Here is a 27,780-nt window from a genome sequence, read left to right on the forward strand (position 1 = left end):
TCAGGAAAATGTGGATTGTTTACTTCATTTTTAAAACTGAATATCTTAGCAAGTGGTAATTAATTTATTTTTAACAAGGAAAATTTTTTTTAAGATTTCTTAATTGCTTGAGAGGCAGAGTTACAGACAGAGAGAGAGACAGAGGTCTTCCATCGACTGGTTCACTCCCCAGATGGCTGCAAGGGCTGGAGCTGGGAGGATCTGAAGCCAGGAGCCAGGAGCTGCTTCTGGGTCTCCCATGTGGTGCTTGCCAAGCAGCTCTTCCCGGGGACCCGAAAGAAAAGATGACTAACACGAGACAAAAACGCTCATCTCACTGAAGACACCTGCAAGGGAGGAAGGAGGTCCTTTAACTAAACTCTCACACAGGGAAAACGGTGTCTGGACCCACCCGGCGACCCAGCATTCACGAAGGCGCACTCCAGGTGGCTCCCAGACCTAAAGGAGCGAAGTGAAACAGCTGAGCGGCCGAGCAGGCAGGTCGCCACTGGGACGCCCACACCCCATCCTGGAGTCCCTGGGTTTCTGTCCCAGCTCCACTTCCGTCCCAGCTTCCTGCTAAGCTGCACCCCGGGAGACGGCAGGTGCACCTGCCACCTCGTCGGAGCTGGGCTGGTGCCGAGTTAAGGCGCACCGGGCTTAGAGTCGGCTCACCCTACCCTCTCCCCTCCCTACTGTCTCCGCTAAGCCGGGACCCGCCGGCGGGGGCGGGGACTCGGGCTGCAGAGCCGCCAATGGAGCGGGAGCGTCTTCGTGCCTAGCCAATCGCATGCGCCAGAGGACCGCCCTCACGCGGTGATTGGCAGTCGCGTCTCCCAGGGTTCTCGCGGCCGGTGGCGGGGGAAGAGGGCGGGCCCCGCGTGAGAACTCTCGCGAGAGTGCAGGTCTCGTCCTGAATCTTGGTCACCTGGTTCGGATACCTGGGTGCCGCCACCCCGGCTGGGATGTGGGAGGTGGGGCGCCTGCGTTCGCACCGCAATCCGTCGGGTTCCTTTCCCGGCGTTCGCCTCCGGCGCCTCTGGGCGGAAGGGCCGGGAGGTTTAGAGACCCGACGGCGCCGCGCCTGGCCCGAGCGCCCACCGCAGCTTTGAAGGGGACACGGGAGGGAACGGAACGCTGCCGGCGCGCCTCCCGTCCCCGGCCTGCGTCCGGCCCGTGCTTCCTCGGCGAACCCAGCCAGCTCCGAGGGACCGGGCCGGGGGCCCTGCAGCCGCCGAGTGCACCGCCGGTGCACGAGGAAGACGTGCGTGGGCGCTGACCTGGGCAAACCCCGCGCGCTGGAGCACAGGGCCCGAGGCAGGCTCCGGTGAGAAAGCCCCGTTAGTGGCTCTGCGAAGAAGTCGCCGGCAGGTGCGGGCCGCGGCAGGTACTGGGGAGACACGGAGACCGGGAACCCTCGTGCAGTGAACCGGGAGCCCCAGAAAATCTGTCATTTCCATACCCACAGGAGTGGAAAGCAAGCAAGCTGGTACTCGCACACCAGGGCCCATAACAGGATTCCCCAGCGCCAAGTGTCCATCAGCGAGCGAACACATGCGTTGTGGGTTCCTACACAACCAGAAGGTTCTGGTCCAGGCGTGAGGACAAGCGCTGCACGGCTCCGCCTGTGGGAGGGACTTAGTGCAGTCGAATTCAGACAAAGCAGAAGGGTGACAGCCAGGGTTGTGGGCAGTGGGAAACGGGAAGTCACTGTTGAGTGGGTGCAGAATTTATTTGGGGTGATGGTAAAGCCCTATGATTGGTGGTGTTGGTGGCACAATTACGAATGTACTTAATACCACTGAACTGCACGCTTAAAACGATTAAAAGGGTAAATTTTGTTGTGTATATTTCATCAAAATACTCAGCAGATGAGATTTAAAGTTACAGCGTCTGCATTGTACAACCTTAATTTTTGCAACCATTTTTGAAACTTTGAAAACTAAGTGAAATACACGTCCAAAGCTTTCACTTGCTGTTTATCAAGGGAAGGTCGTTTTCTCAGTAGAACTTGTGACTTTAGGAAGTAATTATTACGTGCCAGAACCCCTAGAAGCCCAACCATACATGGCATACAGACTGGCGACACTGCATCCCGTCGTTTGTATTTGGTACATAGCCGAGTGGCAGTGCCTGTGACCGGGAAATGGGCTGGTCTTATTTGGCAGAGAGGGGGTCTGCATGCTGCCAGCACATAATGTATTTCAAGTGTAATTTTCCTGTTCATTTGACAAATCCGAAAATGCTGATTCCTTTTGTAGGTGGGAGAACAGAGGCATCCGAGCTGAAATGGCACAGCCTGAATCCTTCAACTTCCCCAGAGACCACTCTGTACTTGGACTAGTTTCTCGTATGTGGTTTGTGAAACTAGAGGCGGTGTGACTGGGTAAGTGGTTACCATGTTTCCGTCTGGGCTTTAAGTTAGCAATGGGAACAAAATTACCTCTTGTCACCATAAAAACGAGTGACCATTGTGTAAAGCAAAGAATTCATATTAAATTTTTAATAGAAAAGTCAAATACATCTGCAGACAAGATATTTGAAATAGTAGTAGTTGGTAGTAACAAAGTAATGTCAGCAGCTGGAGTTTTAAGTGGCAGGAGAGGTAAATGAAGGATTAACATCGCTGATACACAAAGTAGCAATTAACTGAGGAAGATGATGAAAAGTGAGAGGAAGTGGACTCCACATAGGGGATTCTCCCGCTACACTTGATGAGCTTGTGGGTGCATCTTCCAGTCTCCACCTTCAAAGGAGACCAAAGTACCCAAACTGTGAGGGCTTTAGAAAACCATCCGGGCCGCTGCCGCGGCTCACTAGGCTAATCCTCCGCCTGCGGTGCCAGCACCCCGGGTTCTAGTCCCGGTCGGGGCGCCGGATTCTATCCTGGTTGCCCCTCTTCCAGGCCAGCTCTCTGCTGTGGCCCAGGAGGGCAGTGGAGGATGGCCCAGGTCCTTGGGCCCTGCACCCGCATGGGAGACCAGGAGGAAGTACCTGGCTCCTGGCGCTGGATCAGCGCGGTACGCCGGCCGCAGCAGCCATTGGGGGGTAAACCAACGGAAAAGGAAGACCTTTCTGTCTCTCTCTCTCCACTCTGCCTGTCAAAAACAAAAAACAAAACAAAGAAACCACCATCCTGCAGGCAGTGTGGCACAGGTGATGTGCTCCTGCAGCACTGACATCCTATTTGGCTGCCAGTTCGAATCCCAGCTGCTCCACTTCCATTCCAGTTCCCAGCTAGTGCACCTGGGAAAGCAGCAGGAGATGGCCCAAGTGCTTGGGCCCTGCACCCAGGAGGGAGACCTGGAAGAAGCTCCTGGCTCAGGTCTGGCCCAGTCCTGCCTAAGGCAGCCATTTGGGATGCCAGCATTGCAGGAAAACTACACCAGCCCCAAATAGAATCTTGAACTAGAAAAGTCATCGTGAAAAATTCATACTATGAATAAACTATGCACAAATTTCAAAATTTTGGACCAAACTAATCTTTTAATTCCATTTCCCAAGACCTTTTTGAGCCTTTTAGCAAAAGCGCTACTTAGATGCCATAGAGCCCTCCAAAACTGGGTGTCCTCACCCGATACGCAATACCCAGGAGGTGAAGTTATTGACGTGTTAATCCCTCTCACTAACTCTACCTCTCAAATATATTTTTTAAAAAAGTGCAGAGCGAGGAGTTGGGCAGCTTTCTGTCCCTCAGCTCCCTGAGAGCAAACGCAGTGAGTGCACAGGTTATGTCGGGGCCGAGTGTGGATCTCTGGTCGTCCACAGTGCACATGGCCTTTCCTTGGCTGGTGATAGTGAGGCAGGAGATAGCCAACGTCCAGGGAAAGCAGCAAAAGGAAAATTCAGAAAGAGCTGGGGGTGGGGAGGAAAAGCAGCTGGCTCAGACAGCCCGCCTGCTCTCATGAAATAGTAGCCAGGCCAGGCCAGAAAGCTGGTTGGAAAGCACACTGGGGGAGGGGATAGACACGGTTTGACCAATAGGAGACCTGACTGGAGCCCCCCAGTGATACCAGAGTACTGCCCCCACAACCCAGGACCCTGGCCAGAGTCTCCAGTGCTATCTCTCAGCCCAGAAACTCTGGCCAGGGTCTTCCTGGCAATTTCCTCCCCTCCCTCAAATTCACAACTATTGCATTTCGAGAGTCCATGGCTCTGACCACGTGGGCTCATGCCTTGTGACCACTAAGAATGCAGAGCGTGGACAAGGAAGGCTGATTGCATGTGCAAAGTTTATTGAAGAGATGCTCCCACAGGGGTTGCTGTTAGGAGATGCGCTCCTATCGGGGTTTTTACGGGCTATAAAGGAAAGTTTCCATGACTGGTCTGGGAGAGGCAAAGGAGACACTCCGCAGTGACTTCTGATTGGTTCTTGGCTGTGGGAACTGGATGACAGCTAAGTCTGCAATCACAGAAGCTGGCATCCTCCAAGACTCAGCACCACATAGTGGGGAGGGGCACCCCAGCCCCTGCCTATGTCTGAAGAGGTGACCCTAACCGCTGTCAGGGAGCAGGGCCGATGACTGCTCTGGCTCCTTCAAGCTGGAGAGGCGATGCTGGGGACAGCAGTCAGGGTTCTTCCTCCAGAGGCCTTCCAGGGGCCCTGGATGGAAGGCCTGCATACGTGATTACCTGTGGACGAGGACGTAAGTCTTACAAACCTGCTCAGCCGCAAGGACACCTTATGCCCAATATTTCTGCAAGACCATCGAATCCAGTTTCTTGAGTTCAATGGCATCCACCGTTGCTTCCAATCCCTGTTGAACGGTGAGCATAAGATTAGAAGTGACACCACAGGGCCAGTTCAGGGGGTCAGGAGAGCAGTTAACAGCAGAGAAGGCACAGTCCAGTCCTAACAGTGAGCACAGTGGTGCCGTGACTGAGCTACAGTGTGGCGAACCAACTTCCAGCCAGGTGTGCTTACGTTAACTGTGAGTGGGTCCTTTTCCCTTCTGAATAGCTGGAGTCCCTCAGTCACCTGCCAGGAGCAATCACCGTTCTCTTCGGAGGTGTTGCAGCCATCCTCTGGGATGGGGCTTAAGTTGGTTTGGAAGCCAAGGCTTTTGAGAGTTGTGGATCCAGTCCTCTAGTCCAGACACCTTTAACTGCTGCAGTACAGAGCACGATGGTATAGGCTCCCTCCCGCGCTCCTTTTGAGCTGGGGGCTGGGGGAGGGCAGACTTCACCAGCACAGATCTCCTGCACAGGCAGTCTCTGCTCTCAGGGCTGGGTTGCTGAAAGCTATCCTGTCTGCCAAAACTGGCTGGGTGCTTATCTGCCATCTAGCAGGAAATCTGGACTGGAAAAGTTCTGAGGGGCCGTTCCTAGTGCATAGAAAAGCCAGGGGTCAGAGGGAGGTCTGGGGGATGTGGGTTCCCTGAGATAAACTTTTTGAGGTATCACTGGAGGGTGTCATTGGTCTTTTCTAGGATTGAGGACTCCAGGCACCATGTAGATGCTACTGAGTAACTAGCACCTTAGAGGCACCCTGAGTAGAGGTCATTATCACTTTGTAGGCTTCTGGGAAGCAAAATCTTCTAGCTTTCTTCTAATATCTGGGGCAGATGGGGCACTGAGCAGTGACTTCTCACTGGCTCTGGGCTGTGGTACCTGGGTGAAAGCCAAGTCTCCAACCACAGAAGCCACTTGCCCGACATCTCCCTGGTCCTCCAAGAGCGTGCACCTTGCTCCCTGACAGTCCCTATCTGCGTAGTTGGCGTCTGTCACAGTTGCATTAACTAAGGGGATCTGGAGGAGAGTTTGAGCCCCCTTGCCTGGAGGCCCACTCCCACCTTCCTTCAGGAGGGCACTTAGCTTACTGTAATACGTTTGTGCTGCCTCATTCCCTGAGGTTCGAAGAACCTGTCCTGTAGGTCCACAACCACAGGGGCCAGTGCTCCTTGAGAGGGCAAGGTGGGCTCTGGTCTCCGGGTAATGACTGAGCAGAGCCTGCACTGAGCTTTCACTGCAGGGGCCACCTCAGCTGTGATTCAGGGTCTCGGTTCTGGCTCCACTTGTGTGACTCCCTTAGTTCAATGAGTTACTCTTTATACTGCAAGTTGAGACACACTGGGGCCTGATAGTCTTCAAAGGCATTAAGAGGTTGGGGCTGAGCTATTCCCAGCAGTCTTTTTTAATGATGGGCTTTTTTTGGAAAAAAAAAAAATTATTTATGTTCAAGTCAGAGAGGGAGAGACAGAGAGACATCTTCCATCTGCTGGTTCACTCTCCAGATGGCCACCATGGCTGGAGTCAGCAAGGCCTTAGCCAGGCGCTTCTTCCAAGTCTCTTATGAGGGTACAAGGCCCAAATACTTGGGCCATCTTCCACTGCTTTTCACAGCCATTAGAGGGAACTGGATTGGAGCAGAGCGCCCAGGACACAAACCAGTGCCCATATAGGGTGCTGGCATTGCAGACAGCAACTTTGTACACGACACCACAACACTGGCCCCACCCAGAGGAATCTTAAGGCACTGTGGGTTAAGCTGCCTGCTGGAGCACCAGTTCAAGTCCTGGCTGCTTCCGATCCAGCTCCTGCCTGGGAAAGCAGCAGAAGACAGCACAAGTGTTTGGACTCCTGCATCCAAGTGGCAGACCCAGATGGAGCTCCTGGCTTCCAACTGGCCCAGCCTCGACCATTGTGGACATTTGCAGAGTGTACCAGTAGGTGTTAGATCTGTCTCTCCCTCCTCTAAGTTTGGCTTCCGAGTAAAAAATTAAGCTTAAAAAGCATGTCTGAAGGGGCCACTGCCGTTGTAGCGCAGGTTAAGCTGCAGCCTGCAGCAGTGGCGTCCCATGAGCACCGGTTTGAGTCCCAGCTGCTCCACTTCTGACCTCTTTCTCTGCTTAATGCACCTGAGAAGGCAGCAGAAAATGGCCCAAGTAATTGGGTCCCTCACATGGGAGGCCTGGAAGAAAGTAGTTCCAAACTCCTGCTTTCTGTCTGACCCAGCCCTAGCTGTTGAGGCCGTTTGGGGAGTGAACCTGTGAATATAAGATCTCTCTCTCCCCCCTATTTATGTAACTGCCTTTCAAATAAATCTTTTTTTTTTTTAAGTATTTATTGGAAAGGCAGAGTTACAGAGAGGCAGAGAAAAAGAGATCTTCCATCTGCTGGTTCATTCCCCAAATAGCTGCAATTGCCCGAGCTGAGCTTATCTAAGCCAGGAGCCAGGAGCTTCCAGGTCTCCCACGCAGGTCCAGGGACCCAAGGACTTGGGCCATCTTCTGTTTTCCAGGCCATAGCAGAGAGCTGGATCAGAAGTGCAGCAGTCAGGGCTCAAACCGTACCCCATAAGGGATGCCGGCACTGCAGGTGGTGGCTTTAATGGCTAAGCTAAATTAATTGCTAAATAAATCTTTAATTAAAAAAAAAAAAAAAAGGCGGTTTAAAGTCCGGGCCTGCAGTGCCGGCATCCCATATGGACGCCAGTTCAAATCCCAGCTGCTCTACCTCCAGTCCAACTCCCAGCTACTGCAACTAGGAAAGCAGCTGAGGATGGCCCAACTGCTTGGACCCTGCACCCACGTGGGAGACCCGGAAGCTCCTGGCTTCCAGCCCAGTTGTTTGTTGGCAGCCACTGGGGGTATATCAATGAATCTCTCTCTCTGTCTCTACCTCTCTCTGTAACTCTGCCTTTCAAATAAATAATTTTTTTAAAAAAAGGTATGTCTGAAGGTGTTAACGTTCAGGTTTGAGTTTATCACTTGTTCTATGAATTGTATGACAAGATAACTGATACTAACTGGGAGGCCACTGAGGCCTAAGCCCCTGATTGCGAGGAAGCTGGGCCCAGACCATCGCAAGGCCAGTGAGATGCATATTGCTCCGGGACATTCCAAACTGCTAACAATGCCCTGTAAAACTCACCTAGGCGCCTGTCTGCCCGTCCCCCACCCGCCTTATCAGGGTCCCTGTGGCGCTCCGCCCCTCCCCCAGCAAACAGCTAGGTGCAAGACCCTGCCTGCTGCCCAGGAAGCCTGGCTACAAAACCCCGGCCCTCAGTCCGGGTAGGCTTAGCCCCTACTCCTGACCCCAGCTTCTGTCCCCACGGCCGCCTCCCTGCACCTTGGGACCCTACACTGCACCACCCGCACAGGTGCTGTAACTGGGGGGAGATGTCCCCTGGCACCGCTGCGGCTTCAGACAGGCTCCACGTCCGAGGCGCAGCCTCTATGCTAGGATTCGTGGAGACGAACGCCAACCCGCTACAAAGGGGCACACGCAGGGCGCCCCCCACGTACCGCAAGCAACTGCGGCACCTGCCCCTTCCCACCAGAGAGCGAGTCCCAGCTGCTGCAGCGGAGGCGCGTCCGCGGAGCCTCCCCGAGAACGGTCCCTTACCTGTGCTCAGACGCCGCAGGGGCAGTCCCGGGACCCAGGTCGGTCCGGCTCCGGCTGCCGCAGCCGCACGGACCCGCCCTGCGGAGGCAAAGCGCAAAGTGTCACGCCGCCCCGCAGCCTGCGAGCGGCCGCGGCTGCGCGCGGCGTCTTGTGCCTCGCGCGGCCCCGGGACGGGGACGGGCACGGCCGCCCGCCCCCTGGACCACCGAGGGCTGCTCTACCCCTCTGTTCTGGCCGCCTGGAGCAGCGCAGCTCCGGGCGGGCAAAGCTCGAGGGGACGCGGGGCGCGCCCAGCCCCTGCACGGGTTCCGGCACCCTACCTGCCGCGCACGTCCCAAGACAAAGAGACCCACGACCCCCTGGGCGCGGAGACCCGCAAGCAGCTCTGCAGAGCTGGGCAGACGGCCGCGGCACCGGCAGCCAATCCTTGCGGTGGCTGGGGCGGGGCAGGAGGCGGGTCACGGGACCTTCTGCCAATCCGGGTGAAGTCTGGGACGGAGTAGGCGGAGGACCATGGGTCCCGCAGCCAATCCTCGGGAAGATTCGGAGAGGCGGGGTTCGGAGGCGGCCCGCGGAGCAGGCAGCCAATAGCCGGGAACCTCGCAGCGGAGGCGTGGCGTGGCGGGTCCGGAGATTGGCTGACCGCGGTCGTTTGCCCGCCCGTCTGCTTCTGGCTTGGGCTGCGGCGGGAGTGCGAGCCGACCCCGCGGAGTTGGGGACCCGGTTCCCAGAGCGTCCTCCCGGCCGCCTCCTGTGGAGTCGCGGACCCCAGCAGAGCGGGTGCCAGCCCGCAGGCCCGCGGGCGTGGGGCGGAGTTGGGGTACAGGCAGGCCAGCGGGAGAGCTCTCGCTGCCCTCTTGAGTGCCCGTCGTCCCTCGGGGTTAGAGGGGGAGACACAGACGCAGTGAGAGACTTGCCCATGGCCACAGAGCAGCTGGCGAGCATGGTTGCTGGGGTGTGAACCCCAGCGGTGTGAATGCTGAGCCCCCCTGAACACGACAGTGCGCTGCCCTTCCTCGGGCTGTTGAAGGGAAACCCCAAAATAGCCCCCATCTGATTGGGGCTGTGGGCGCCGGTAGTCCACGTGGAGACAGCCGCGATGCAGGCAGGACTGCTCGACCTGGTTCAATACCCCCTAATGGGCGCAGGGAGAACTGTGCACGACCTGGTTCAGTACCCCCTGAGCGGAGGGCCGCTCCCGGCTGGACCCTGCTGGCGGCCCTGGGAGAGTTTGCATTTTGGGCTAGGGATGAAGGAAAGTTGTTCAAAGTGTGGAACAGAAGAAGAGGGTGTCTGATGTAGGGCGTGCATAGTCTGGGATTTAATGGATTTGCTGGAAGACAGTGAACCGTAGACATTCAGAGGACCCCGCTGAAATGGAGATACCAGGACACTCCTCACCCCCGAGTCCCCCAGACACAGCTCTGATGGGACCTGCACTCTGTCCTCACTTTGGACACTGAGGCCGATGATGGTTCACACGGCCAAGTGACAGGCAAGACTCTTGGGACAGGGGCATGTAGGAATTCAGTGCCAAGCTAATGGGGTTAGGGGGATGGTAGGTGTTAGGATTTCTAGGGTTACCTAAAGTAGAAAAGACTTCATTTTAGAGGAGACAGAATCCGGGGGAAGAGTGGGGGTTGATGCTGCTGGGGGGTGGGGGTGGGGGTGGGGGGTGTTTGCAGCCTGGCTTCCTGGGCCGCAGGCCGCGTCCTGCACCGAGCTGTTTGCTGGGGGCAAGGCGGAGCGCCACAGGGAATCTGATAAGGCGGGTGGGGGATGGGCAGACAGGCTCCTAGGTGAGTTTTACTGGGCATTGTGTTAGCAGTTTGGAATGTCTGGGGTGTAGGGCTTTCCGGAGCAATTAAACATTCCTCTGGCCTTGAGATTATCTGGGGGCTTAGGCCTCAGTGTCCTCACCGCTGGTTCTAACAGGTAAAACCATATCCAAAATCAGGTGGCCAAAACTGAGGGAGTTCAGGAAAGAATTCTATCAGTGGTAACTGGAACTCAGAGCCCCAGCTGTTGGGAGGCATCCTCACACCTGTGGCCAGGTGACCCGGTTCCATGGTCAGCGCAGTTCATTTGTTCCCTTGACTGAGACAGAGACAGCTCCCCAACCAGAAAAAATAATGAGGATCCTATGTAGAAGTCATGGAGCAAATGAACCATTGTATAGCTGCTCTCATGTTCAGGGTAGTCCGTGTTGGGTATTAGAAATGCTTGTCGGGCCAGTGCTATAGCACAGTGGGTAAAGCCGCTGCCTGCAGCACTGGCATCCCATATGGACGCTGGTTCAAGTCCCAGCTGCTCCACTTCCCTTCCAGTTCTCTGCTTATGGCCTGGGAAAGCAGTGGAAGATGACCCAATTCCTTGGGCCCCTGCACCCATGTGGGAAACCCAGGAGAAGCTCCAGGTTCCTGGCTTCGGATCAGCCCAGCTCTGGCTGTGGCAACCATTTGGGGAATGAACCAGCAGTTGGAAGATCTCTCTCTGTCTCTGTCTCTGTCTCTCAGGAAAATGGCGCAGTCTTATCTATGGCGGGATCTACACCCAGACACCATCCTAGGCCCAACCAAGCTCCACAAACATCCTGATGGGATTCTCTGCTCCTACTTTCCAGCCTGCCCTCTGGCAAAGTTTCAAAAGGACCTGTTCCTGAACACGTGACTCCCCTCTCCCTCCCCCTTCCTCTGGCTCTTGATCTCTCTCCATATATATCTCTATCTCTCTTATGCTCTCCTTCTCCTTCCTCGCCCCTTCTCTCCAGTCTGCTGGGTTTTCTCGAATAAACCCTTTCCCTTACTCTGGTGTGAGGTGTGTTTCATGGCGGCCTTACAATCTCTGTCTCTGCCTCTCTGTAGCTGTCTTTCAAGTAAATAAATAAATCTTTAAAAAAAAAAATGCTTGTCATGGGGCCAGCATTGTTAAAGCTGCCACCTGCAGCACCAGCATCCCACATGGGCACCTGTTCATGTCTCAGCTACCCCATATATAAACCAGCTTCCTGCTAATGGCCTGGGAAAAGCAGCAGAAGATGGCCCAAGTGTTTGGGGCCCTGCCACCCAAGTGGGACACCTGGATGAAGCTCTTGGCTCCTGGCTTCAGTCTGGCTGTTGTGGCCACCTGGGGGGGGGGGTGAACAAGTGGAGGAAAGATCTCTGTATCTCTCCCTCTTTCTGTAACTCTGACTTTCAAATAAATAAATAAATATTAAAAAAAGAACAACAGCCGGCATCATGGCTCACTTGGCTAATCCTCCGCCTGCGGTGCCGGCTCCCCGGGTTCTAGTCCCGATCGGGGCGCCGGGTTCTGTACCAGTTGCTCCTCTTCCAGTCCAGCTCTCTGCTGTGGCCCGGAAAGGCAGCAGAGGATGGCCCAAGTGCTTGGGCCCTGCACCCCATGGGAGACCAGGAGAAGCACCTGGCTCCTGGCTTTGGATCAGCGCGGTGCGCCGACCGCGGCAGCCATTGGAGGGTGAACCAGAGGCAAAAGGAAGACCTTTCTCTCTGTCTCTTTCTCTCACTGTCCACTCTGCCTGTCAAAAAAAAAAAAAAAAAAAAAAAAAAAAAACAACAACAACAACAAAAAAAACAAAAAACAAAGAAATGCTTGTCGTAAAGTCTAGAGGGAATTGACCCTGTTGGATTTATTATTAGTGTTAAGATCACTAGATAGACATGAGCCTATGTATGTGTGAGGGGCAGAAGGAAAATGGGAAATTCTGAGTGATGGAATGAGGAAACTTAGAAGCAAACCAGCATTTACATTTCAAAAGTCTCGTCATCCTTCGAAAACCTGGTTGGGCGGGGCCCAGCCCTCTCCCTGGGGACAGATTAGAGGAATCTCACCTGCTGTTCACCAGGGGGGCTGTTATGAAGTTCTGGGAAGGAATGCACACCCAGCAATATTCCAGAAAGGGTGTAGGGGGAGGAGAAAGCTGGCCCACACCCAGCATCCATAAAAATGCCAGTCTGAATGCGGGCGGGGCTCCCAGCTCTTTATTGTGTACTTTCTTCTTTATTTCTCTTCATTCAACTTGACTGATGTGTTTACCACTGAAAGGCAGAGTTACAGAGAAGCAGAGAGTCTTCCATCTGCTGCTTCACTCTGCAAATGGCCACAACAGCTGGAGCTGGGCCTATCCGAAGCCAGGAGCTTCTTTCTGGGTCTCCCACATAGGTGTGGGGCCCCGAAGACTTGAGCCATCTTCTACTGCTTTCCAGGCGGCATTAGCAGAGAGCTGGATCAAAAGTGGGGCAGCCGGGGCCGGCGCCATGGTGCAGTAAGTTAATTCCCTGCCTGCAGCGCTGGCATCCCATATGGGCGCCGGTTCTAGTCCCGGCTGCTCTTCTTCCCATCCAGCTCTCTGCTATGGCTTGGGAAAGCAGTGGAAGATGGCCCAAGTTCTTGGGTCCCTGCACCCGTGTGGGAGACCGGGAGGAGGCTCCTGGCTTCTGGCTTCAGATTGGCGCAGCTCTGGCCATTGCCAGCAGGGAGTGAACCTGCAAAATCAGAATCAAAATGGAGTGAGTTTTATCTATGGCACGATCTACACCCTGACAGCATCCTAGGCTCTAGCCCCCACCACCTTTGCTGGAAGCCAGGTAGCCTTGTGGCACAACCACGGGTGTCAGCCCCACCCCCATCCTAATAGGATTCGATGCTCCTGCTTCCCTGCCCACCCTCTGGTAAAGTTTTTTTTTTTTTTTTTTTTTTTTTATTTTGTGGCTAAAAGCTAATTGCAGATCTCTTGTTTCTGCACATATTAGCTTTGCTTGCTAATGGCTAAGGGTGGATCTGGTGAAACCAGGAACTAGGTTTGAGGTGGGGTCTTTTCCGATTTCAGGTTGACGGAATGTGTCCTCCACTGTTATCTCACCACCATATCTTGGATCTGTTACTGGGTTTGTTATTGTTAACAGTTATCTTACAACCATATTCTGGTTTTCCTCTTTATTGTTCCCTGCATACCAGGGGTCGGTCGGGTTCAAAATTGTGAGCCCTAGTGGACAGGATACTATAAAAAGCTGTGTAAGCCATTGTTTGGGGCCGCGCTCTGGTAAGGAGTGTCGGTCCCGATCAGTTACTTTGCCTCTCATTTGTCTTTCATTTGCTTCTCATTTTCAATAAAATTCATGTATGACTGTCACCAGTTTTTGCAACATTTTGTTTTAGCTGACAAGTGGATGCAACAAACCAATGGATAGAAGACCTTTCTCTCTGTCTCTCCCTCTCACTCTCTGTAACTCTACCTCTCAAGTAAATAAATAAAATCTTAAAAAAAAAAAAAAAGTGGGGCAGCCGGGACTAGAAACGCGCCCACGTGGGATGCTGGCACTGCAGGCGGCAGCTTTACCCACTATGCCATGGCGCCGGCCCCTACACCTTTAGTCTTGTGTACAGACACAAACCCTGAGCAGCTAATCCCCAGGCCTGATCAGGTGAGAGCAGTGAGTCTGTCCAGATTCATCCTGTCCAAACTCATGTTAGTAAAATGGCGCAGTCCCACCACCATCCTAGGCTCTAGCCCCCTCCCCCGGCCTTGCTGGAAGCCAGGTAGCCACGTGGCCCAACCACCAGTGTCAGCCCCACCCCTATCCCAATGGGATTCCTTGCTCCTACTTCCCTGTCTGCCTCCAGGCAAAGTTTTAAAAGGACCTGTTCCTGAACACGTGGCTCTTTCTCTCCGTCTCCTAACATCTGTCTCCCTCTCTCTGTCTCTGTCTCTCTTACGCTCTTCTTCTCCCTCTTTTCTTTCTTCGCCCTTTCCCTCTGGTCTGTCGGGTTTCCCCCAATAACCCCTTTCCCTTACTCCGGTGTTTGGTGTATTTTGTGGCGGCCTTACAACTTGAGCAAAGTGCCCTACAGGAAATAGGGATACAAATGGAAAGGCACAGGAGACCCCAGACTCCCAGCTCAGTGAGCAGGTGCATCTCCCCTGACCCATGAGACTCCCTGCTCTTGGGCTCTGGCAGCCTGCTGGGACCCCTGGGGTGTGCCCAGTTCTTTCTCTGACTCTTCTCTCCTCCTCCTCTGTAGCTTTCCGTTCCTCTCTGTGTATATATAAAATAAACCCTCCCTCACCTGTTCCCCTGTCCCAGGTGCCATGCACACCCTTCCCCTTCCTAACAAACCTACCAGCCCTGTGCTCTCCAAAGTCCCCAGGGGCCTCCTCAGGGCCAAAGCCACAGTCCTTATCACCACCGGCCTCCCAGGTGTCTCCTGGCCTCCTCCTCACTCTGGATCTCTGGGTTTCCCTCTCCCACCCAAGGTTTTGTCCTGCCCTTGAAGTCCTGCCCCTCTCTCACTGCAAGCACAATAATAAAGCTCTGTACTGAGGACGAGGCACTTTACATGTGTTATCTCTAATTCTTAAGAAAATCATGCAAGGGAAGTAAGACTGTTAACAACCTTGAGTTAGCTCTCAGAGCCAGTCCTAGTGTTTCCAATTAGCCTCTTGTAAGTAATTGCAAGAAGTGATATCAGGATGAATTAAAGGGCTTTCCAAGAAAGGAGAGCTCTCTGGTCCAGAGGGGCCCCAGCCAAGGCAGTGGCCACCACCTCTCCCTCCCCTGTGCTGTGTCCCTGTCTACCTCCCACCCGGAAGACGTGATTCGGACCCCTCTCCGGCCCCTGCCTCGGTGCCCAGCTCTGGAACCCTTAGCAGCATGTGCTGGGTGACTCTGCTAGCATCTTCCTGGGCCCAAACCATCACAGAAAAATGCTTTTGCTTTCGAATATTATAAATTATTATTTATTTACCTATTTGAAAGGTAGACTAGCAGAGAGAAAGGGAGAAACAGTTGGTCTTTCATTCATTGATTTACCCCTCAAAACAGTTACACAGATCAGGACTGGGCCAGGCCAAAACCAGCAGCAGCCAGGAACCCCATCCTGGTCTCCCTCGCGGGTGGTAAGGGCCCAGGCACTCGGGCTGTTTCTGCTGCCTTCGCCGGTCCATTAGCAGGGAGCTGAACTGGAGCAGGACTGCTAGCCAGACAGGCGGAGGCTTCACCCGCTGCGCCACAATGCTCACTGTTGGCCACTGCATTGAATGTTGGCTGTGTTCTGTGATGGAGCAAGGACAAAGCCGCAGGTCCGTGTCGGCCTCTCAGCTGCAAGCAGACCCCGTTTCCCAGTGTTCAGCTGGCTCAGCCCTGCTCTGCCTTGACCAGTCTCTCTCTCTCTCTCTCTCTCTCTCTCTGTCAGCAGTGAACCTTAGCCCAAGACCCCCAAGCACTCTCTGGAGTGAGCCCCTCCCAGGCTTGTTTTCTGAAAAGACCTCGGCTGGCTCTGAGTTCATGGTCTGCCTCCCCTTTGTACTGCTCTCCTTTTCCTTACAATGTTTTTTCTAAGTTTTGGCATTGTTTTTCTTTACTCAAAAAAATGACAGTTACCTGCAGAAGTTATTTATTTATTACAGATTTGCTTATTTGTTTGAAATTCAGAGAGAGAGAGGGAGAGAGAGATCATCCATCTGCTCGTTCACTCCCCAGATGGTCGTAATGGCCAGGGCTGGACCAGGCCAAAGCCAGGAGCCAGGAGCCAGGAGCCAGGAGCCAGGAGCCTCATCAGGGTCTCCCACATGGTGGCAGGGGCCCAAACACTCCGGCTGTCCTCTGCTGCTTTTCCCAGGCACATTAGTAGAGAGCCGGATCGGAAGTGGAGCAACTGGGACGTGAACAGGTGCCCATATGGAATGCAGGCAGCGTTTCCACCCACTCAGCTGCAACACCAGCCCCTGGAGAGGCTATTTTAAATTCATGGTAAATTGTGTTTTGCTGAGCTGTAGGATGCAATTTTTGCAGAGCTTAGTAGGCTCAGTGGTGGAAGTCGGGAGCCATGGTTACAAGGAAATTCACAGAAAGTCACCAGTATGAACGAGGAAGCAATGTAGCCAGGGCCATAGCATGGTTCATGTTCTGTGCCACAACTGATGTGCAGAAAGAGCAGGAAGCTGTGAAATCTGACTAAGCAGTGAGGTACGGAAAACATTGTACTGGTTGGGTAGCTGTCTGCTAAGGGTATTAGGCAAATGTTAATCCAATTCTAAAGCCATACCAGAACAAATATGTATTCTTTGTTTTGGAACAAAGCTGGCTCATCTGACTGAAGAACTCAGCATCTTAGGGGCCTGCTCTGTGAAGCAGTGGGTTAAAGCCCTGGCCTGCAGCCCGGGCATCCCATATGGATGCCAGTTCCAGTCCCGGCTGCTCCACTTCCAATCCAGCACTCTGTTAATGCACCTGAGAAAAGCAACAGAAGATGGCTCAAGTCCTCGGGCCCCTGCACCCATGAGAGAGACCCAGAAGAAGCTCTTGGCTCCTGAATTCGGATTGGCTTAGCTCCAGATGTTGCAGCCATTTGGGGGGTGAACCAGCAGATGGAAGACCTTTCTCTCTGTATCTCTCTCTGTGTAACTCTGTCTTTCACATAAATAAAATAAATATTTAAGGAAAAAAGAAAGCTCAGCATGTTAGAGCACACTCTGATGCAAGTGCAATCACATTTATAAAGCCGGATCCATTTATCAATGCAGAGCTGTCGGCATCCAGCTTGCCACGTCTTGGTGGCTCCCGAGACGTAAGGTGATTTGGATACCAGGGTGAAGCCAGAAGTTGTGTGGTCTGAAGTTTATACCAGTTGAGTGATCCCTCTTCAGAAAAGCAGTGGAGGCCGGTGCTGTGACATAGTGGGTAAGGCTACTGCCTGCAGTGCCGGCATCTCATACGGGCACTGATTTGAGTCCCAGCTGCTCCACTTCCGATGCAGCTCTCTGCTATGACCTGGAAAGGCAGTAGAAGGTGGCCCAAATGTTTGGGCTCCTGCACCCGCATGGGAGACCCGGAAGAAGTTCCTGGTTCCTGGTTTTGGATAAGCTCAGCTCTGGCCGTTGGCAGCCATTTGGGAAGTGAACCAGCGGATGGAAGACCTTTCTCTCTCTCTCTCTCTCTCTCTGCCTCTCTGTAACTCTGTTTTTCAAATAAATAAATATTTAAAAAGAAAGGAATACAAAAGCCTCAGACGTCTGTGCACTTCGCAGAAGTATCCAAACGTAGCGCGTTGCTGCAGCCCTCACTGGACCTGGATGGGACCCACGCAAATGAAGAAGCAAGACTGGAACCTCCCTGTAGTCGTCTGGGGACACACCCCTCTGTGCTGCTCAGCCCTTAGAGAGGAAAAGCCTTGGCCAGTCCTTAATAATGACACCTGCATCGCAGCAAGAGTGCATGCTGGACAAAAGGCTTGTTACCCTAATCATCAGAGTCACGGCCAGTGTTTTGGGCCAGGGTCTGATACACATGGCCGTTTTGATTCCTCATACCAACCTGGAGATAAGTGCACTGTGATGGATCAAGGACAAAAGCCCGAGGACTACTTTGGCCTCCCCCTGTGTGACTGGACCCCAACTCCCTGTGTTCTCCTTCAACAGGCTCAGCTCTGCCCTGCCTCGACCGTTGGCCACAGCACTATCTTAGGAGTCCAGCCATTAGCTCCAGCTCTCCCCACCAAGTTCAGCTTTAGTTCAAACCTCCCAAACCACAGTGCTATCTTGAGGGATCAGCTGCTGGCCCAAGCTCTCCTCGTTGTCTCTAAAGCTCAGCCTTAGCCCAGACACCCCAAACCCTCCCCACTACTTTACGCCGTCTAAGCCACTAGTTTGTGCGAGAAGAGGTCCTCTGCTGTGTATTGGCAGGTGGCTCTCTGCCGTGTGTTCACCAGGTCTGTGAATAAACCTGTTCTAGCCGTGGGTCCCTGTTCTGTCTCCTCTTTGCTCTCCTATCCTTACACTCCGCCTGGTCTCCATCCTGCAGACAGGAAACTGAGCCCTGCAGAGGTTAAACAATTTGCGAAGGTACAAACTGGCTTCCAGCCTTGGAGTTCCTGGGTCTGTGAGAAAGCAGGTCATCAGGCTGAGATCCAGGCGAGCTCTGCTGTGGGCAGAGCAGCAGGATGATAAGGGACCTGAGAGGTCACTAGGAGACTGATCAAGTTTCTACAACTGCAGGGCTCACCAGATTCCAAGGGAGGGGGATGGAGAAGCTCACTGCTGAGTCTCAGCAATCTCTATGTGAAGTGAGACTGGTTTTACTCAAAGATCGAGGTGGGTCAGCACACAGGAAGGTTCCCTGATGTTCGCAAACGCACAATTAAGATAGCCAACTGCCTGCCTCTCTGAGCTACCACGGCTATGGTTTGCATACGAGTCTGCATAGCTAATGTCCCCCAAGACCCATGTCGTGGTCCCCAGAATGGCACTGCTGGGAGATGAGGGACCCCCAGGGGGTGGGCCTAGTGTGAGGTCTGCAGTCCCTGGGTGTGAGAGCCCAGGAAGTGGCTCTTGCAAGGTGGTTATGAAAGCCCGAGTCTGGGCCCAGCCACTCTCTCTGCCTCCCAGCTCATCATGGGCCCCCCACTACGGGCTCATCCTCCCAATGTGGCCACTTCCTTTCGGAAATCAGAGCTGAGAACAATTGGCATGGTCTCACAGGAAAGTTGTGATTGGGTTAACACACAGGCCAAAGATTCAGCACTAGGTTATAGGTGTATGTGTGTGTGTAGACTTATAGCTATACACACACTCAGATTAGTCTATTTTCAAAGCAAGTAAATCTCTCCAACAAGATTATCAAAAATTAGATTCTGGAAGCAATATAAATCCACCATAGGAAGCCTCAGTAAGTTGTTAAATTTAGCACATCAAAATAAAACTTATATTTTGATGTGAAATTAATTTGTAGCCTAGAATAACAGCTGAATAATTTTATCCTCTTAGAATTTCAAGTGACTTTTTTTTTTTTTTTTTTGACAGGCAGAGTGGACAGAGAGAGAGACAGAGAGAAAGGTCTTCCTTTGCTGTTGGTTCACCCCCCAGTGGCTGCTGCGGCCGGCGCACCGTGCTGATCTGAAGCCAGGAGCCAGGGGCTTCTCCTGGTCTCCCATGGGGTGCAGGGCCCAAGCACTTGGGCCATCCTCCACTGCACTCCCAGGCCACAGCAGAGAGCTGGCCTGGAAGAGGGGCAACCGGGACAGAATCCGGCGCCCCGACCGGGACTAGAACCCAGTGTGCCGGCGCCGCAGGCGGAGGATTAGCCTAGTGAGCCGCGGCGCTGGCCTCAAGTGACTTTTAAGGAAAGAATTTGAGTCACCTTTTTCCTTTTTAAAATGACTGAGAAACTTTGAGCCCGATGCCTTTCTGGTTTTCCCAGATGATGGAGATATCTGAAATTCTCCCCTCTGGTATTTTTCAAATTGGAAAGCTCAAAAGTCAGGATGCACTTCTTAAAAAAAAAAGTACTTATTTTATTTGAAAGCAGAGATACAGACAGATCTCCCACCTGCTGGTGCGCTCCCCAGCACCCACAACAGCTAGGACTGAGCCAGGTCCAAGCCAGGAGTCCATTCCAAATGACGCCTCCACCACCAAGCCAAATGCACTTCCCAGGACACACTTCCAACACTTGCCCTGCAACCCCACCCTAACACTTCTGGCTTTCAGTGGTACAACGGAAATGTTTAAAATCAAAATGAATTAAGATAATAAGGACACCCTGAGTTCCTTTATTCTTGACTTCTTCTTCTTTTTTTTTTTTTTTTTTAAGATTTCTTTTTATGTATTTGAAAGACAGAGTTACAGAGAAAGAGAGAGAGGTCTTCCATCTGCTGGTTCACTCCTCAGATGGCCACAACAGCCAGAGCTGTGCGATCCAAAGCCAGGAGCCAGGAGTTTCTTTCATGTCTCCCATGTGGGTGCAGGGGCCCAAAGACCTTGGCCATGTTTTTTTTTTTTTTTTTTTTTTTTTTTTTTTTGACAGGTAGAGTGGACAGTGAGAGAGATACAGAGAGAAAGGTCTTCCTTTACTGTTGGTTCACCCTTCAGTGGCGGCCGCAGCCAGCACGCTGCGACCAGCGCACCGCACTGATCCAAAGCCAGAAGCCAGTTGCTTCTCCTGGTCTCCCATGTGGGTGCAGGGCCCAAGTACTTGGGCCATCCTCCACTGCACTCCCTGGCCACAGCAGAGAGCTAGACTGGAAGAGGAGTAACCAGGACAGAACCCGGCGCCCCGACCGGGACTAGAACCCGGTGTACTGGCGCCGCAGGCGGAGGATTAGCCTAGTGAGCCGCGGGGCCATGTTTCACTGCTTTCCCAGGCCACAGCAGAGAGCTGGATCAGAAGAGGAGCAGCCAGGACTTGATCCGGCACCCATAGGGAATGCTGGCTCTTCAGGCCATGGTTTTAACCCGCTGCGCCACAGTGCCGGCCCCTATTCTTGACTTCTTATTATGAAAATTCACAAACCTCCACAAAAATAGAGTTCAGTGAGCCTCTGGGTATTTTCTTTCCAGACACAATCATCAACCCAAACACTTATTTTGCATCCATGTTCCATCCATCACATGGACTGTCACGGTATTTTAAAACAACAGTCAAAAGTTTTGGTATCTTACCCCTGAATATCCCAGTTTTCATCTCAACAGGGGATAAAACAGAACAATGCCAGGACAGTTGCTAAGAAAATAAGCAATCATTTCAGGCTTCCCAGGATTCAAACAAGGTCTCCTTGGGGCATTTAGTTTTCATGTTTCTTAGGCTTCCTGAGGCTGGCCAGTGGGGCTGGGTTCTGTGGGCCTCCGTAGACATAGGTAGAACGTCCTCCATAAGCAGGCCGTCAGCTGTGGCTGGAAAGCCTGTCTCCAGGCCAACTGGCGTCCCCCCCCCCCCCACTAACAGCTTCTTGTGCTGCATGTGTGACCGTGCAGCCTTAAATCACACCTCCAGGGTGGGGGCAGGCTTTCACCCAGAGCTGGCAGGGGAGGGGGCTGAGCCCCTGGGGGAGTCAGACTGGTTCCAGCAGATCCCGGCTATCTTGTGTGACCGTGCAGCCTTAAATCACACCTCCAGGTGGCTGCAGGCTTTCACCCAGAGCTACCCAGGGCTGAGCCCCTAAGGAGATGGACAGTCTCCAGGAGAGCCCCCGCCCCCCGCTATCTCCATGAGCCCCAAGCCAATCAACATACACATATGAAACCCCTGTCCAATGGGCACCCCCACAGGATGACCCAATGAACAGACAGCAATGCCTTAAAAACCCGGCCACTTCCAAAGCCACTGCCCCACTCAGGCACTCCGCCTGGTCTCCTCTCGGACCAGACGCTTTCTTTGTTGCTTGCCAATCAAGTAAAAGTTTCTCTTCTGTCTAATAAAAGTTTCTGTCTCTTCGCAAATTGTTTCCGGCTTTTCATTTCTATACTAAGCTGAGGAAAAGAACCCACGAGACTCGCTCTGGCAGCCGCCCTCCCCTCCGCGCCCGGTAACATTTCTTTCAGACTACAGAAAATACCTCCTTTTTCCCTTTTAATACCTTAGACTTGTTTAATAGTAATTTTTGAGAGATGACTCAGGCTTCATAAAACTTCAAAGTGCACAGCCCGTGGTTTTTGGTGCATTCAGAGAATCGTGCAGCCGTCACTGCTATTGAACACCAGAACATTTTCATGTTCAACGTTTCACACCAGCAAAGAAACTGTCCCCAGCCCGTCCCTCCAGCCCCTGGCATCACTCTCCGGTCACCACGGCTTTGCCTGTGTTGGACATTTCATGTAAGTGGAACCACGCACTAGGTGGCCTCTTACGTCTGGCTTTCTTCACTTGGAACTGAAGTTTCCAAGGTTTGTTTCTTCTCTGTGTTCTAGCAGGTGTCAGTGCCTCATTCTGTTTTGCGGTTGAATAATATTACGCTGTATGGCTGTACTTGAATACTATTGCGTTGTAGGGCTCTACTTGAATAATATTGCATTGTAGGGCTCTACTTGAATACTATTTTTTTTGTTTGTTTGTTTTTAAATAATAAACCTTTTTTATTTTATTTTATTTATTTATTTTTTTATTTTTTGACAGGCAGAGTGGACAGTGAGAGAGAGAGACAGAGGGAAAGGTCTTCCTTTGCCGTTGGTTCACCCTCCAATGGCTGCCGCGGCCGGCGCGCTGCGGCCGGCGCACTGCGCTGATCCGATGGCAGGAGCCAGGAGCCAGGTGCTTTTCCTGGTCTCCCATGGGGTGCAGGGCCCAAGCACTTGAGCCATCCTCCACTGCACTCCCTGGCCACAGCAGAGAGCTGGCCTGGAAGAGGGGCAACCGGGACATAATCCGGAGCCCCGACCGGGACTAGAACCCTGTGTGCTGGCGCCGCAAGGCGGAGGATTAGCCTAGTGAGCCGCGGCGCCGGCCCACTTGAATACTATTGCGTTGTAGGGCTCTACTTGAATAATATTGCATTGTATGGCTCTATTGAATAATATTGCGTTGTATGGCTCTATTGAATACTATTGCGTTGTGGGGCTCTACTTGAATACTATTGCATTGTGGGGCTGTACTTGAATACTATTGCGTTGTGGGGCTCTACGACACTTTGCCTGTGCGTTCCTCTGCTGATGGACATGCTCTGAAGTTTGGAGAACTAAATCCGTCGTCTTGCAGAACGCTCACCATGCTCAGCTCGACTGACTGCCTACTCCTGGCGCGATGCAGCTGGTTTCCCTAGCCTTTCCTCAAAGACCTAGAAGAAACCCGTGTTCTTCATAACTTGGTCATCACACACAGCACGTGGGAAAAGATCACCTGGCTTGCACACAGAAGCTGCACAGTTCCAGCCCCCCCCCGGCGGAATCTGATACCACGTGCTCAAGAGGCAGTATCTGCATTTTAACACGCCAGTGGATTCTAATGCAGGAGTCCCCCGAACGCGATTTGAGAAAACACCGCTTGCTCTCCTTAAGTCCTGATGGTCATGACAGTTGGCATTTCACAGGAGAGTCATAAAAGCAATTCGTAGATCCTTGACTAAGCAGACTTTTTAAGTCGAGCTGGAGGCCGGCGCCGTGGCTCACTAGGCTAATCCTCTGCCTGTGGCGCTGGCACCCCGGGTTCTAGTCCCGGTCGGGGCGCCGGATTCTGTCCCCGTTGCTCCTCTTCGAGGCCAGCTCTCTGCTGTGGCCAGGGAGTGCAGTGGAGGATGACCCAAGTGCTTGGGCCCTGCACCCACATGGGAGACCAGGAGAAGCACCTGGCTCCTGGCTCCTGGCTTTGGATCAGCACGATGCGCTGGCCGCAGCGTGCTGGCCGTGGCGGCCATTGGAGGGTGAACCAATGGCAAAAGAAGCCCCTGGCTCCTGGCTTCAGATCAGCCCAGCTCCAGCCGTTGTGGCCATTTGAGAAGTAAACCAGTAGATGGAAGACCTCTGTCTCTCTTTGTCTCTCTCTGTAACTGTCTGCCATTCAAATAAATAATTTTTTTAAAAGATAAGTTCATTAAAAAAAAAAAAAGATGTAGGTACTGACAGGAAAAAAATATTTAAAAAAAAATTAAAAAAAAAATTCCAGGCCGGCGCCGCAGCTCAATAGGCTAATCCTCCGCCTGCGGCACCGGCACACTGGGTTCTAGTCCCGGCCGGGGCGCCGGATTCTGTCCTGGTCACTCCTCTTCCTGTCCAGCTCTCTGCTGTGGCCCGGGAGCGCAGTGGAGGATGGCCCAAGTGCTTGGGCCCTGCACCCGCATGGGAGACCAGGAGGAAGCCCCTGTCTCCTGGCTTCAGATCAGCACGGTGTGCCGGCCGAAGTGCTGGCCGCAGCAGCTATTGGGGGGTGAACCAACGGCAAAAGGAAGACCTTTCTCTCTGTCTCTCTCTCTCACTGTCTAACTCTGCCTGTGGGGGGGAAAAAAAAAAGAAAGAAAAGAAAAGGAAAGAAAAAAAGAAAAAAACTTCCAGGCTGGTGCTGTGGCATAGTGAGTAAAGCTGCTGCCTGAAGTGCCAGCATCCCATATGGGTGCTGGTTTGAGTTCTGCTGCTCCACTTCCGATCCAGCTCTCTGCTATGGCCTGGGAAAGCAGCAGAGGATGGCCCAAGTGCTTGGCCCCTGCACCTGTGTGGGAGACCCGTAGAAAGCTTCTGGATCCTGGCTCCTGGCTTCAGATTGGCCCAGCTCTGGCCATTGCAGCCAACTGGGGAATGAACCAGGGGATGGAAGATCTTTCTCTCTCTCTCTCTGTCTCTCTGCTTCTCCTTTCTTGTGTAACTCTTTCAAATAAATAAATAAATCTTTTAAAAATAAAAACTTCCTATTTCCCAAAAGTAAGAAGAGTATAATAAGACTTAGCAATTACTGATATTAAAAAGTGTATTTGAAGGCCAGCGCCGTGGCTCACTAGGCTAATCTTCTGCCTGCGGCGCTGGCACCCCGGGTTCTAGTCCCCGTTGGGGTGCCGGATTCTGTCCCGGTTGCTTCTCTTCCAGTCCAGCTCTCTGCTGTGGCCCGGGAGCGCAGTGGAGGATGGCCCAAGTGCTTGGGCCCTGCACCTGCATGGGAGAAGCACCTGGCTCCTGGCTTCAGATTGGCGTGGCACCGGCCGTGGCGGCCATTTTTGGGGGGTGAACCAACGGAAGGAAAACCTTTCTCTCCGTCTCTCTCTCTCACTGTCTAACTCTGCCTGTCAAAAAAAAAAAAAGTGTATTTGAAAAAACACACACATGCAAAAAGAAAAACTAATAAAAAAGAAAAACAAAAAAGAAAAAAAAGAAAAAAAAGTTTATTGAAGAGAGAGACTGAGATCTCCCAGGAGCCTAGAACTTACTCCGTGTCTGCCATGTGGTGGCACAAACCCAACTACTTTAGCCACCACCAGCAGTATTTTGCCAATATAATTTCATCATCCTTGTTTTTGCAAAAATACTTTATTGATTGTTTCAAAGTTGTTTTTTTACAGTCAATTTCTTGTAATCAGGATAAAAAGATTTATTTATTTGATAGAGTTACAGAGAGAGGGAGAGACAGAAAGAGAGCTTTTTTCTTCATTGATTCACTCTCCAGATGGCCATAACAGGCAGAGCTGGGCCAGGCAGAAGCCAAGACCCAGGAGCTTCTTCCGGGTCTCCCACATGGGTGCAGGGGCCCAAGCACTCGGGCCATCTTCTATTGCTTTCCCAGGCACATTAGCAGGGAGCTGAATTGGAAGTAGAGCAGCCTGGACTTGAACCTGTGCTCCTGTGGGATGCTGGCGTCTACCTGCTGAGCCACAATGCCAGCCCTGCCCTAAGATAGCATTGGCTACGTCTTTAAGTTCCTTTCCTTTTGGAACAATCTTCTTCCTTAGTATCCCATTGATTGGTCATAGAAATCGAGCTAATTGTCCTGTAAAACGGCCCACTCTCTGGACTGGTCTCATTGATTTCTTGCAATCTATTTTTGATCTCCTGTGTTTCTGTTTCCTAGCTTGATAAGATTCAGGGTGAATTTGGGGGTCATCGTGAGGGTCAGAAGAACCCTTTGCCCAGGTTTGCAGGTTTCCTGGGTGGTTCGGGTGGTTTGAAGTAGACCCCTGCAGGGGAAGGCCACCGATGCCCTTGGACACAAGGACTTTTCTCATCCATTGCTCTTTGTCTTCTTAGTTCTAAGACAACGACTTAAATCATTTTAAAACAATTCCTTCTGCTTCTGTCAGCTGGACTTCTAGAAGGAAGAACTTTCCCGGGCCAGGGTTGTAAGTGCACTGGGTAAAGCCTCCACCTGTAAGTCCAGCATTCAATATGGGCGCTGGTTTGTGTCCCAGCTGCTCCATTCCATCCAGTTCCTGCTATGGCCTGGGAAAGCAGTAGAAGATGGCCCAAGAGCTTGGGCCCCTGCACCCCTGTGGGAGACCTGGAAGAAGCTCCTGGCTCCTGGCTTTGGCCTGGCCCAGAGCTGTCCATTGCAACCATCTAGGGGGTGAACCAGTGAATGGAAAAATCTCTCTGTCTCTGCCTCCCTCTGTGTAACTCTGACTTCCAAATAAATACATAAATCTTTTTTAAAGAATACCATTACTAAGATTGGCAAATATATAATATACATATATATGGAAGACTTCCCCCTCATACCCTATTTGATTACACTGGACAAGAGTTTGTCCTGGAAAAGGCAGGATAAATTCTTTTTCTTTCCCTTCATTTATCAAATCTCACAGGAATACAACTTCCAGCAATAATGGGAGAAGTTTTGTGTGATTATGATTTTGGGGTTTTTATGTATTTGACATTTCATCCAATGCACATTTTTAAAACTGATGCTGGAGATGGAGTTACCAGATGTTGGCTTCAGGCTCCTGAGGCCTGGCTGTGACCTTTCCTATCAGAAAGCCCAGGGGGCAGTGGTTGCTCTCTAAATTCCCGGTTCCCACCAGAACACACTGGGTCGGAGGCTGGGAGCAGAGATCTGGATTCTGCGTCTGACGCATTTCTCTGGGGATTTCTAAAGTGCTGGTGGGGACGTGCATGTTTGAGACTGCAGTTGAGCCCTGCTTGGGAAGCCTGCCTCCTATATCAGAGTGCCAGTGTTTGCGTCCTGGTTCTTCTCCCAACTCCAACTTCTTGCTAATGTGCACTCTGGGAGGCAGCAGGCCCTGGAGTCCTGTCACCCACGTGGGAGGTTGAGTTCTGGGCTCCTGGCTTCAGCCTGACCAGCGCCAGCTGCTCTGAGCATTTGGAGAGTGAATCAGTGCATGGAAGAGCATCCCCCACCCCCCAAACCCTGTTTCTGCTCTTCAAATAAATGAGAATAAATACATAAAGACAAGTTAACATGCCTGCAGAATAGACAGCCTTATGGGCGACTTTTCAGTCATCAGAGTGGGGCATAAAGGAGTGACGGGTGCACAGCCGAGCGGCTCCTCCAAAGCTGGGTCACAAGAACCACCACCGATGATCCAGAGAAGGTGGAGGGCCGGGGCAGACGGACTAGCTCCTCTGCGAGGCCCCGGGGACCAGAGCCAGAGCCCTGCTGTGCTAGAACCTGGGTGCCACCATCTGGGGTCTGACTTCCCACTCTTCTTGGAACTCCTGAAGCCTTTACCATAATAAACCCTGTGCCGTGTGGTTCTAGACGGAGTGACCCGATCTGCCCCGGGGATTTCCAGGGACACAGAGTTGCTCACATCCGCAGGCTCAGATCCTGCTCAGCTGCTGTCCGCTGGGTCCCTGCGCCCCCCGCTGCTTAATTTGTGCCATCTCATCAGGTAAGGTGCTTCCTGTTCCATTAGGACCTGGGGTACCGTTGGATCTGAAATATCAGGTAGTCCTGTTGTCACATGCTCTGTCTTTGAATTGCATATCTCCCCTGGGGGGCACACTCTCAGTTGTTTTATTGAAGTCCCTAATGCTTGACATTTTCAGCAAAACATTTGTTTAGTTGGTTTTCCGCAAAAGTGATGATCCGGTTTTATAATTTCATTTGCCTTCATTTATTGAATTTTAAATAGCATTGTTGAATGCAGTGACTCACAGGGGGATAATACAGATGCTTCAAAAAACCGTTCAACTTGCAGATCTGCTTGTCAACTGAATTTCTTGCAGAGTAGGGAAAGCCAAACCACATCTCTCAGCATTTTTCGGGTACGTACTTGGGGAGAGGGAATGGGAAC

General features: G+C 52.4%; 1 protein-coding gene across 1 annotated transcript in view; it reads right to left on the reverse strand.

The window, feature by feature from the left end:
• LOC138843569 (uncharacterized) overlaps positions 1-27,780 on the reverse strand; it is a 38,739-nt gene continuing 10,959 nt past the window's right edge. Inside the window, exons 2-5 of the mRNA XM_089301786.1 lie at positions 8,646-9,460; positions 8,326-8,403; positions 4,641-4,736; positions 1-326 (exon numbers count right to left, since the gene is read on the reverse strand). Of these exons, the coding sequence (XP_089157912.1) occupies positions 314-326; positions 4,641-4,736; positions 8,326-8,403; positions 8,646-9,460 (1,002 nt within the window). The 3' untranslated portion in view covers positions 1-313. The remainder of the gene's footprint in view (positions 327-4,640; positions 4,737-8,325; positions 8,404-8,645; positions 9,461-27,780) is intronic.

This window comes from Oryctolagus cuniculus, chromosome 8, assembly GCF_051225735.1.
Source record: "Oryctolagus cuniculus isolate XC-2025 breed Fujian yellow rabbit chromosome 8, ASM5122573v1, whole genome shotgun sequence".
Taxonomy (NCBI): domain Eukaryota; kingdom Metazoa; phylum Chordata; class Mammalia; order Lagomorpha; family Leporidae; genus Oryctolagus; species Oryctolagus cuniculus.